Genomic DNA, 12,264 nt, shown 5'->3' with positions numbered 1-12,264 from the left:
GCATAGAGGTTTACCTCAATCTTCCCAGTACAAAGCTATTATTCCCTGAAAATGCCCCTCTGCTGCTGGCATTGCTGAACTGCAGCCTCAACCCAATGATTTATGTCCTGGTGGGGAGCTGCCGGCGGCGCCGTTTCCAGCGCTCCGTCAAAGTCGCTCTCCGCCGCGTGTTTGAGGAGAAAGAAGGGAGTGAGGAGGGGAGTCACATGCCTAGGAACACTGTGGTGGAGCTGACTGCTCCGTAAGGCTCTGCTGGTGAGGTGACCTGGAGATACAACACCTCAGAAACAGCCACACGTGTGGGGGCATGGGAGCACATGGCTCAGAGCCAGTGTAGCTGGGCTCAGTCCTGTTCCCTGCCTGTATTACCCATGGAATGACCTTAATTGCCCAGCAAATAAATTCTGTCTCCCTTGGCTCAGCAGATGATTTTGGTGGTGTTTTGGGGGTTCTCTTGCCTGGAGGATTTCTGGCCACCTCTGCTGGCCAAGTAAGGATTGCGGAGTGGCAGAGCAATGGGTGCTGGGTTGGTGATGGGATTAGTGGTGGAGAAAGTAAGAGACAGGGTAAAACTACAATTTGGAGAGAGAGAAAGCAAGAAACAAGAAAGAAAGAGAAAAAGAAAAAAAAAAAGAGAAAAAGGAAAAAGATAAAACCAAAGTGAAAACTAAAGATAGAAAGAGAGAAAGAAACAGAGAAAGAAAGAGAGAGAAAGAAAGAAAGGAAAATTGAGAATGACAAAGGATTTGGAATTGCTTGGGTCAGTCACAAGCTGTTTTAAAATAAACTTGGCTTTTCTGCCCTTTTCCAATACACACTGACTTGAAGATTCTTCCTGTGCTTTAAGCAAACTATAGTTTATCTGCTCCAATCCTCATTTTCTCTCTTCATGACCCCCATTAGGGTTAGGGTTAGGGTTAGGGTCAGTGCCATTAGGCTTAGGGTCATTAGAGTTAGGGTCATTAGGATTAGGGGTTTATTTTGTTTATTTTTATAGGATTTGCCTTACACTTAGTGCTGTCTTTGACAGTAATTCAAGTCTCATTTCCTCTCCCACACACTGGGCAATGAGGATTCCTGGTTCTTGTCAGATCCCTCCATAAAGCAATGCACAGCTATGATGGAAACACATCCTATGGTAGCTCTGAATTAGGTATAATAGTCTGAGATAACAAACCATTCCAGGATTCTGTGATTCTAAACCAGGAATACGTCAGTGAATGAAAGGTATTTTCTCTCCTGCTCATCTTTCCAACTTTCTTTCCACGAGTCATTTTCTCTACCCAGGGAAGACTGGAAGTCATGAGTGTCACTGAGTGCCCTAAAATTTGGTCTGTGTTCGGAATAAATTGGAATTCATGGGCTCATACCTCCTTCATTTTAAGGTGATGTAAAACCACTCTCTTTGGGAAAGGTCCCAAGAGATCCCAAGGGGTAAAATTCCACAGCTGGGAAATATGAGAGTTCCAAGTAATTGGCTGTAAGTCAGGAAACACTGGGAGCTGATGCTGGGGAGAGCTGGAAGGGGAAAGCTGTTCCTTTGGGGTGGGGTGAGAGAGGGAAGCGATCTGGTTGTTGTAGAAGCTCCTAGAATGCAGATTGACTGCTGGAAGTGTGTCCACCACAGTGGCTGATATGGAGGAATCACCTCTGAAATGCCTCAGGTTAGATGAAAAATGTTCATATTAACATGATGTGCAACATGTGTTCACATTAAGTGTCCATGACTTCATGAGAGACACATTTAAAGCCAAAATGTCAGGCTGGAAAGTTTTGCAGAGTTTATATTCTGTATGTTTTTATCACTTTAAATTTCCTTCTGAGCATAATAATAATTTAAAATGCAATTTGTTTTCCTTTGGAATAAAAAAAAAAAGGCTTTTAGCCTTTTGAATAATAACGGAAATGTTTTGGTTGTCCCAATGATAAAATCATTAGAGATATTAAATGAGAACATTTTGAACACATTGTCTGATAAATGGATGCTCTTTTCCCCTCAGCTTTAGAAGTTAGAAGACTAAAAACCTTACTAAAAACAATTGATTACATAGACCTAGTCTGAATCACCTGGATGTACATGACAGAAAAAACAGCATTAAAAATTAAAGAGAAGTAGAAATGGGCTTAAATTTCAGCTTTCAGAGCCTCTAAACAGGAGGCAACTCCAACCGTTCACAAGCAACTCCAGACATGAGGATGAACCTCTAGTTTTTTAAGTGGTGCTTTCCAAACTGGCTAAAAAGGCAAAGGAACAGGACAAAGAGAAGATGACAGAAGAGTTCATCATCCCTGATGGAAAATATTTGCTGGTGAAGGCACAAAGAGGAAATCTGTAAGGAGTTTCAAATAAAATTACATGTGTTGCCATCTTCTAACAATTTAGGCTAAAGGAATAAATGTTAGGTACTCTGAGAGTACAAATAATCCCATCTTGCACCTCAAAGGATTGGATCTATGTTGCAAATTGTGGTATTTATTTACATTTTTCCTGCTTCCTATATATTTTTCCCCAATCTTTAAATTTATTTCTGTTGGTAAAGGAGAGTTAGAAGCCATGGAGTCTAATCTGTCCCTTTAAAGGCAGAAGTAACAACCCAAATATGCTGTAGTTAGATGCCCTGTCCAGGGCTGGTGGAAATGAAAATAAGAGACAATAATATCCTAATATAAAATAATAATAATATCCAGACATGTATTTCCTTGAAACACAAGAAAAGGGAGGATGAAACTCAGTGAATAAAGTTGTAAAGCAAGTTGGAAGGGTTTGGAGCCTTTTCCAGCTCTCTGGTGTGGAAACATCCTTGGCTATAGATGAAAGGAACTTCTAGGATGTGAAACCTTTCACTCTTTGAAATGATCATGTTAGGAAGCCCAGAATGGCTCTGTGAGCCACAAAAGGCTCTATGTGTGCTCAGAGAAGGATAGATAGACTGTCCTTCCAGGAATTCTATGTCTGGTTTCAATAGGAGGAGGGTTGGTTCCTATCTCATCTTCAGAGATCCAAGTGAAAAGCTACTGAGAACATGTGAATTTGTGAATGGCAGAGATTTATTGACTGAAGTGCAAATCCTGCCCGTGACTCCTTCAATGAAATTCAGACACCAAGACATTTCACCTTACCAAGTCAATATTATTTAATAGTCACTGAAAAGAAACAGTTAATGTAATGTGGTCAGGTAAATTTTGTGCTTCTGTGTTTTCACTGACCACAGATGGAACTTAAAATAATTAGCAAAAAGGCCTAGAGTGATGATCCTGAAGGTCAGGTGAGATGAACCTTCTCCAATACCTCCAAGTTCTTCAATTCTGTCAACTCCTGTCTCTAGACCAAGGTATTAGGAGCACATAGTTATCGTGTCCCGGGTTTCCCTCTCATCCTTATCATCCACTGAATCTTCAAAGGCCCTCTGGAATGCCAGCCTGAGGGCAAGCTTGAATCTCCGATCCCTGTAGCTCCCCACCAGGAAGTAAATGACAGGGTTGAGAGTGCTGTTGACACAGGACAGCACGAAGCCAATCTCTGGGGAATAGAGAAATTTGTAGCCCAAGAAGTCCAAGAGGATGAGGACACTGAGAGGCACAGCAAAAATAAGGAAGAAGAGGATGGTGAGCATGATGACGGTGAAGAGTCTCCCCGTTTTGAGGTGCTGCGAGCTGCACTTGACTCTGAGGAAGAGGGTGAGGCTGAAGAGCAGCATGAGGGGTGCACAGATGAGGAAGTCCAAGGTTCCAATGGTGATGAGAAGGCTCTGGCAAACCCTGGGAGAGCGACGAACAGTGCACAAGATATAGCCCAGCGTGTTAAGCAGTAGGGACAGAGCCCAGAGCAGGCCCGAGATGATGGCAGACAAGTGCTTGGGGCGGTGGCTTCGGCACCAGATGGGAGAGAGCACGGACAGGCACCTCTCGATGCTGATGGCAGTCAGCAGGTACAAGCCCGTCCCATACATGAAAAGATCCAGGAAGAGGAATATCCCAAACTGAACCCCCACGTTGAACTGCATCAGGTACTGGATGGTCTCGATGGCGATGCAGAGGAGATACCCAAAGTCGGCCACGGCCAAGTTGAGGATGTAGACAGTGAAGTGGTTCCTGCGGATGTGGAAGCCCAGGTACCACAGCACCATGGCATTCCCCACCATCCCACAGGCAGCGCTGATGAGGCAGAAGCTCTCCATGAACTTGAGGACAGCATAGGATGGCTCTGGTTGTCCCACAGCCCCACTCTGGTTAGTCCCATGAGCCTGGCTGGTTGCAGTTGGAAGGAAGATTGGTGTAGCTGAGGTACTCATGATTACAGACAGACCTGGAAGCAGAGAGGGGAGAAGTGGTAAGTACAGGGTGACTTTCCTTCATGGTGGCCTGGTGGGGGTCCTGGGTTTGTTCCAGACCTCTGTAGCCAGAACTTGACCTCATAAAATCACAGAATGATTTGGGTTGGAAGGACCTTACAGACCATCTAGTTCCAACCCACTGCCATGGGCAGGGACACCTTCCACTAGCTCAGGTTGCTCCAAGCCCCATCCAACCTGGCCTTGAACACTTCCAGGGATGGAGCAGCCACAGCTCCTCTTGGCAACCTGTACCAGTGCCTCACTACTCTCACAGGGAAAAATTTCTGCCTAATATCCAATGTAAACCTACCCAATGTCAGTTTACAGCCAAAAGAGAACTTGTTAACAACTCGGATTATTGTCCCATGGGAGATAGGATGAAGCAGGACAAAAATCCTGTCAGAAGTGTGTGAAGGTTCCAAGCAACCAGCATAAATGCTTAGTTAGTATAAAAGCTGATTGAGTTTTGTCCTATGTGTATGCCCAGAAAACATGGTAGATACTACTTTGTCTAGTGGAAGGGGTCCCTGCCCATGTCAGGGGGTTGGAACTGAATGAGTTTTAAGGTACTTCCAATCCAAAGCACTCTGGAATTCCATGATTCTATGAAAACAAGTGGTAGTTTTTCATATTGTTGACTGATTTCTACTTTACTAAAGTGGCACAGACAGTAAACATGTTGGTGTGGTAGAGTCAGCCCTTAGCTTCATTCTCCAAGGAATCACATGTAAGAAACCACAAAATATCTCATCCTTACAGGACAGTGGAGTTATGGGTCTAATAATTATTTCACCCCATTCCCTGAGGCAGTTCACTGCTTCCTCCCCCTTAAGAACTGGGGTAGAATCTTGGGGGGTGGGGGTGGGGGTGAAAAAATAGCGTTAACACCTTTTTTTTTTTAGGTATGATGAGAACAAACATTCTTTAGAGGTCTCACAACTCGCTGTTAATTTGGGCATGGAAGGCAGAGAAGTGTCATGAGAGATAGGGTAAAAGAGAAGAGAGGAACAAGCCAAAATTGGGAAGATGTGAATCACTGAACCATCTAACCAGCATGAATCCTCTGTTCTCTCTTTGTAAAACACTGCTGCACACATGGAGAGAGACTGCCAAAACCACCAAAAACGTGACAGGTTGAATCATTATTGTTTCATCCAGACCCAACGACTTCAGTTCCGCATGGACAAATATGTGATGCAGGGAATTTCAAGGCCAGGCTGGATGGGGCTTGGAGCAACCTGGTCTGGTGGAAGATGTCCCTGTCTTGGAACTGGATGGTCTTTAAGGTCCCTTCCAATCCAAACTATCCCTTCAGGGTTGATTGAAACTAGGGAACTTCTGGCACTGCACTACACTCTTACACAGGTTGCTGGGTTATCCCATCCTCAGCTGTTGTAGGACCATGAGGTCCTCTAAATTAAGGCTTTAGGGCCAAGGCTTATGGCTGTTCACTTCCTCACCACCTGCTTCTGGGGAGGCCACAAATTATCAGATTTTGATTCACAGCAGAAATGAGCTGAAGCAGCCTCAAATTCTGTGCTGTGAGAACAGAGGAAGACCTAGTGTTTATGTGGTTTCCTGGCCTTTAGAAGACCCCAAGCAGCTCTATTTCTGCCACAAGCTATCACTGCAATCTGAGGCAAATTCCAGTTGATTTGAAGAGGTCATGAACATTTGAGTATCACTTAAACTCTGTCTAAGGCCACTCCTGTCTCCATAAGTTCATCTCTCTCCTCTGGGGACTCAGGGAATGACAGGTGATTATTTCCCAATGTTAAATGCCATTGCTCTGTGCCATTGATTATATCATTGAAAGGTTTGGGTTGGAAGGGACCTTAAGGCTCATTTTGTTCCATTTCTTTGCCATGGGCAGGGACACCTTCCACTAGACCAGGTTGCTCCAAGCCCCATCCAAGCTGGCCTGAAACACTTCTTCACCTGATCTTTTCCTTTCCTCCACTGCTTTTGTTTCTCCTCCCTTCCCCTCATCACCTACCATAAAGTCTGACAGAAAGCATTAGAGTGCAACAGCAAAGATCCATCCAGGAATTTCTCACCTTTTTGTGGGTTCCTTGGAACTTCAGTGACTGGTTTGCAGCAGCTGCCTGGTATGGATCTGCTGAGTAGTATTGTCACCTGTCTTCTGTGACATAGAGTCCAGAGAATGTGCTGGTGGCATACTGCAGCGCTAGGCTACGCAGGCACTGTTTAAAAAGCCAGTGTCTTTTCAGTGTGACATCAGCCAGCCAATCACTCCGGGGGAAACGCAAGTGTGTGTGTGTGTCTTATCACCTAGATTTGAGCCACTTCCCCCTTCCCCCTTTGCACTGTCATGGAAACATGTTTTTACTACTTCTCCCTTCTTCAGGCAGACTGACAAGAACTGTCTGTACTAACTTATCCATTGTCTCTTGCACTGATGTTGTTTCCTACTCATGTCCCTCAGTGCTCTGGTTTCACAGCCCCTGAAGGAGATGGTTTCTTGCTGCTCAGGGGCACATAGATAGAGATTGTCCTCTCCCACAGCAGATGGTTTTGCACAACTTCTCATGCCCTATTGTCCCTGCCCAACGAGCTGTAACACATCCATCACCACAGTGTCCTCTTCTGACACACAGCCTCTCCCAACACAAGTGAGCACCCTTAGTCCCTATAGCTTCATGCAACCTTCCCTGGAGGAGGGTCCACCCAAACTTCACACCTCAGCAGCTACAACTGCACAGCCTCAGCTTGTGCTGCCTTTGGTACACAATTCTGGGCTCAGGAGCTATCGCAATCATAGAATCATAGAATCATAGAATCAACCGGGTTGGAAAAGACCTCCAAGATCATCGAGTCCAACCCTACCATGGTTACTAGACCATGGCACCCAGTGCCGTATCCAGTCTCAGCTTGAAAACCTCCAGGGACAGTGAATCCACCACCTCCCTGAGCAGCTCATTCCAATGCCTGATCACTCTCTCTGTAAAAAATCTCTTCCTAATATCCAACCTAAACCTCCCCTGGCAGAGCTTGAGTCTGTGCCCTCTTGTCCTAATGCAACTTCTTGTCCAATGCAACTTCATACCTCACAGCAGCAGCCTCCCACTTCACAGCCTTTCAGCACAGTCCTTCACCACACCTCAGGCACTTCTGATTTCACAAACTCCCTCAAAACTGCCTCCAGTCTTACACCTTTTACTTCTAGTTTCACAACTTCCCCCCCAAATGGTGCCTCAGCCCCAACCTGCCCACCAGCAAACTCACTGCTTTTCCCCACCTCCTGTCTGTACCCAGACAGAATTCACCACCCACTCAAAACACCACATTCCTCACCATGCACAGTCCTCTATGAGCCATCCCCACTGTAGTGTCCAGATCCATGAGCCAAAGGAACTGGAGTGAAAACAGAGAAAACACCTCTCTCCTTTCCTGGCAGAAGAACAGCCATAAAGGGAACTATTTTGCAATAGGAGATATCAACAGCTCTTGATTTGGGCTTGGGCATTAATCACTTCTGCTACTCCATTTGGTCAGAGAAGCAAAAGGAAAGGAGTATGACTCCAGCCAAGTTGCTGCCATGTGTGTCAGTGTGTATAGAACCAGGCAGGTCTGGCCCAAATTTGCTTAGTAGGCTAGATACACATTTGTTCAGCTTCTGCTGTCATCTGATCTTCCTCTTCCTTTCCCAAAGATTGTGAGACTGTTTTTACTTTCTTACCCAATACTATTTCCCATAGTGACTACTGTTAATCCTTACAGACCTGGCCAGGACTCCAGGCTACAGTGTAAAGTGGTATTTAAATTAAAGGACTGTTTTCACTCAGAGGAGTATTTAACTTCCTCATTAGTATGAAGGTTTTGATTTTCCCTGCATGGATCATTGGCATTCTGTGCCAGGAGATGGTCACATTCCCTTGGTTGTTATTGGGCCATTCTAAATTTCAAGGAATTACATCAAAACAAAGCAATGGGCAGTGGATGAATCTATTTATTGATGCCTATAAGTCATAAGGTAAAAATACACACTAAACTTGAGAGCAGTGATGAGTCAGAGTTGAAGTGTGGCATAAATTCACCAAATCCTGGAATGATTTGGGTTGGAAGGGACCTTGCAAACAATCCAGTTACAACCCCTGCTATGGCAGGGATACCTCCCACTAGCCCAGGTTGCTCCAATCCCTGTCCAACCTGGCCTGGAACACTTCCAGGGATGGAGCAGCCACAGCTTCTCTAGGCAACCTGTGCCAGTGCCTCAGCACCTTACAGGGAAGAATTCCTTCCCAATATCCAATCTAAACCTACTCTCAGTTTAAAGCCATTGCCCCCAACTGACCAGGTGAATCAATTCCTGGAGAGATCTGTTTCTTTCCATAGGAAAACCTAGAGTGGCAAAGCCTCAACTCAGCTGGGTTGCATAAATGCACATGGACTGACTTCCTCCTTTGGTTTCCCAATTTGTAAACTAAAGATTTTTTAAATTTACTCTGTAGTTCACTGACATTTGCTGAAACATGCAAGTTCTTGCAAGAGACTTTCACTGAGCTGCCAGTGATGAAATTCCATGCAAAACAGGGACTTGGAGGGTCATCAAGAGGTAACTCAGGCCATCTCCTGTGCCTCTTCTGCTTACTACTAGACATCTCAGACTTAACTTTTTAAATGAAGATTTGTGCTTGGTTTGTTTTCTTTTTGGAATACACAATGATTTAAAAGTCTTGTTTTATTACGCACAAGACTACAAAGCCAAATCAGTGCATCTAATAGGCCTCCAGACTTGGGAAAACCATAAATGCTGCTTTCATGATGGATTCTGGAGACAGTTAACTGGACTAGGTCACATCACCTGCTTGTCCAATTTAATATTCACTTAATCCATTAATGCTATTTCAAAGAACCATGGAATCATTTAGGTTGGAAAAGCATTCTAAAATCATCTAGCCCATTCATTTCCCCAGCACTGCCAAGGCCACCACTAAACACATCCCCAAGTGCCACATCCACACAGCTTTTAAATCCCTCCAGGGATGATGACTCCACCACTGCCCTGGGCAGCTGTGCCAGGGCTGGACAACCCTCTCCATGAAGGATTTTTTCTTAATATCCAATCTAAACCTCCCCTGGCAGGACAGCATTGATTTCTTCTCCTTCAGCCCTTCCTTCATGCCTTCCCTTCACTGAGCACACCTCCCTCCTGCACCCTCAAGAGCCCTTGAGCTGGGAGATTTCCTTAGAGAGGGTTGAGGAGTTCTACATAAACAGGCAATTAATCCCTTGAGGTGGGAGATTTCCTTGGAGGGCATTGAGGAGTGCTCTTTAAACAATTTTCTCCTCAGCCTCCTCTCTGCTTGCTGGGTTGTGTGTACATCCTTCAGTGCCACCAAAGCAGTTCTTGCATGGGCAGAAAACACCAGGATACACTTGGTGATACAGGAAAGCAAGAAATTAAAAGAGATGGGATTAGAAAAGTCAAAGGCACCTCCTAAGCAAGTGTTGGACGCTTTCCAGAAGCTGTTTCACGTTCTTTAAGGACTCTGGGCTCTAACTCATTCCTGCCAGTGAAGGTGTTGAGGAGATAAAATCATACAGCCCTCACTCAAAAAATTAGATCTCCAAACACAGAGAAGGTAAGTTCTCCAGGTTCTCTGGATCCTTTCCCTTCCCTTCCTCTTCTTTCCTTTTCCTGATTTCCTTTCCTCCTTTTTTTCCATCCTTCTTCTTGAACAAACATGAAAATACAAAAAGATATTTCCATTGAAGTTATCAACGATCTCTGTCTCTCTTTGGCCAGAACCATGTACAGAGCTAGTTCTACTGTCCCACATTAGGTTATTTAATTCTGTTTCCCATTAACTATTTGAGCTTTTAGGGGAAAAAACATTTGCAACAAGGAGATGGTGTAATTTCTAATCCTTTTTTTAAGTTACAACAGTGCACATTGTATTTATTTCATATGGCAACTGACTGCATTATATCATGCACCTCTAGTCTATCCCTGAAAAGACACTTTTAGAGATAAGACATAGAAATTTTACCCCCTTTCTTGAATATCTTTTACCTCCTGCCACTACAGCTGTAAGCGCAGGAAAAGTCCTGAGCTTTCCCAACTTCCTCTGTAGGCTTCACTTTGTGGCTTTGAGAGCAATGTGGGGTTTCCTCCATTTCAGCATTTCCTGTGGATGTTTGATCAGCTTTTTGCCTGCACAGGAGTTTCTGATTTTGCCATAATTTTAAATCATAAAACAGTAACCTGGATCATATGGATCCAGTTCCAGAAGGATCTAGTGGGTGACATCCCTGCCTTGTGGCAAAGGGGTTGGAACTAGATGGTCTTGAATATCCCTTCCAACCCAAACCATTCTATGATTCTATGATTCTATGGCTGATGTATCTTGCAAGGAAAATTAAATACATAGAGGAGAAGGAATAAACCCCAATAAACTCCCCCAAAAAAACTTGATAGACTTCATTCTAATCCTATATATTTCTTAGTGTGAATGCACTTCAGACAAAGAAATCCTTTTTAATAATGCAGAAACCTGATTCATCATTTTGCCTTTATTTTTCCATGTTCCTAGATTCTGCTCTGCATATCACCCAACAGATTAACATGGACAACACCAGCAGTGTGAAGGAATTCATCCTCCTGGGCCTCTCAGGGAATCAAGTGGCTCAGAAAATATATTTCGTGATGTTTCTGCTTTTCTACATGATCATTGTGGCAGGAAATCTGCTCATAGTTATCACTATAATTAGCAGCCAACAACTGAACTCCCCCTTGTACTTCTTCCTCTGCTACCTGTCCTTCGTGGATATCTGTTACTCCTCCGTCACAGCTCCTAAAATGATCACAGACTTCCTCATGGAAAATAAAACCATCTCCTTTGAGGGCTGTGTAGTGCAGTTGTTTGGGGGTCACTTCTTTGGCTGCACAGAGATCTTCCTCCTGACAGTGATGGCCTACGACCGCTACGTTGCCATCTGCAAACCTCTCCACTACACCACCCTCGTGACTCGCCACGCGTGTGGCCTCATGGTGATGGGCTCATGGGTGGGGGCCTTCGTGCATGCCATCCTGCAGACCCTTCTGATTGCTCTGCTCCCCTTCTGTGGCCCAAACAAAATTGACCACTTCTTCTGTGATGTCCGGCCCCTGCTGCACTTGGCCTGTAGTGACACCCGTGCCGTGGCCATCGCTCTCGTTGCCAACAGTGAGGTGATAAGTCTGAGCTGTTTCTTCATCCTGGTCGTGTCTTATGCTGTCATCCTGGTTTCCTTGAGAGGGCAAACATCTGCAGGGTGGCAGAAGGTGATCTCCACCTGTGGGTCCCACATTACTGTGGTGATCCTGTTCTTTGGGCCATGCATATTTGTCTATATCCGTCCGTCCAGTGACCTCTTGGAGGACAAGAACATGGCTGTGTTCTACACTATCATCACACCCATGCTGAATCCATTCATCTACACACTCAGAAATGAGGAGATGAAGAGCACCATGAGAAAACTGTGGAGAAGAAAAGTGGGAAGGGAAAATGGAAAGGTGTAGGACTGTTGTTATGTTTGCAAAGGATCAGCGAAAATTAAGCATCTTTCACTAGAATTTCTTTTGTGACAATTCCTTAAGACCTGCCTGTCAAAGAACAGCTTGATGTTAGCTCCTCCTGTCATCAGGAAGTCACTAAAGGTTCATTTTTTGCTGGGGAAAGCATTGTAGAGTCTGTGATGAGCTGACATTCCCTTTCTATTCCCTGTCAACAAGCACAGGTCCAGACCAGGAGCTCCTAAGCAGTAACTAAACACCAGTGTCTGAATAAATACTGTCAAAAAGACTGAAAATGTTACTCAGGTAGAGCATCCCATAAAAGAACCCCACACAAAAACCTGATATTAAGTTGGGCCCTTACCTGGTGCAGGTAATGGGAGGGGAAGCTTCTCCCTTCCCCTGCCTCCA

The 12,264-nt window shown here is 44.7% G+C and overlaps 3 protein-coding genes across 3 annotated transcripts in view; 2 read left to right on the top strand and 1 right to left on the bottom strand.

Annotated features, from left to right (window-relative positions):
• LOC103806868 (mas-related G-protein coupled receptor member H-like) overlaps nucleotides 1-245 on the top strand; it is a 984-nt gene extending 739 nt beyond the window's left edge. Inside the window, exon 2 of the mRNA XM_009079575.1 lies at nucleotides 29-245. Within this exon, the coding sequence (XP_009077823.1) occupies nucleotides 29-245 (217 nt within the window). The remainder of the gene's footprint in view (nucleotides 1-28) is intronic.
• A 3,090-nt stretch (nucleotides 246-3,335) lies between these two features.
• Nucleotides 3,336-4,292, bottom strand: LOC103806867 (proto-oncogene Mas-like). Its single transcript, XM_009079574.1, has one exon. The coding sequence runs from the start codon at nucleotides 4,290-4,292 to the stop codon at nucleotides 3,336-3,338; it is 957 nt and encodes a 318-aa protein (XP_009077822.1).
• Nucleotides 4,293-7,370: 3,078 nt separating this feature from the next.
• Nucleotides 7,371-11,859, top strand: LOC103806865 (olfactory receptor 4S2-like). The gene is given in 3 exon segments (XM_009079573.1): nucleotides 7,371-7,382; nucleotides 10,205-10,253; nucleotides 10,892-11,859. Coding segments are annotated over 3 exon segments (1,029 nt in total).
• Nucleotides 11,860-12,264: the final 405 nt, after the last annotated feature.

Source organism: Acanthisitta chloris, unplaced genomic scaffold (assembly GCF_000695815.1).
Source record: "Acanthisitta chloris isolate BGI_N310 unplaced genomic scaffold, ASM69581v1 scaffold158, whole genome shotgun sequence".
NCBI lineage: Eukaryota > Metazoa > Chordata > Aves > Passeriformes > Acanthisittidae > Acanthisitta > Acanthisitta chloris.
The sequence above is the reverse complement of the archived record's forward strand: the minus strand, read 5'-3'. Positions and strand labels throughout refer to the sequence as shown.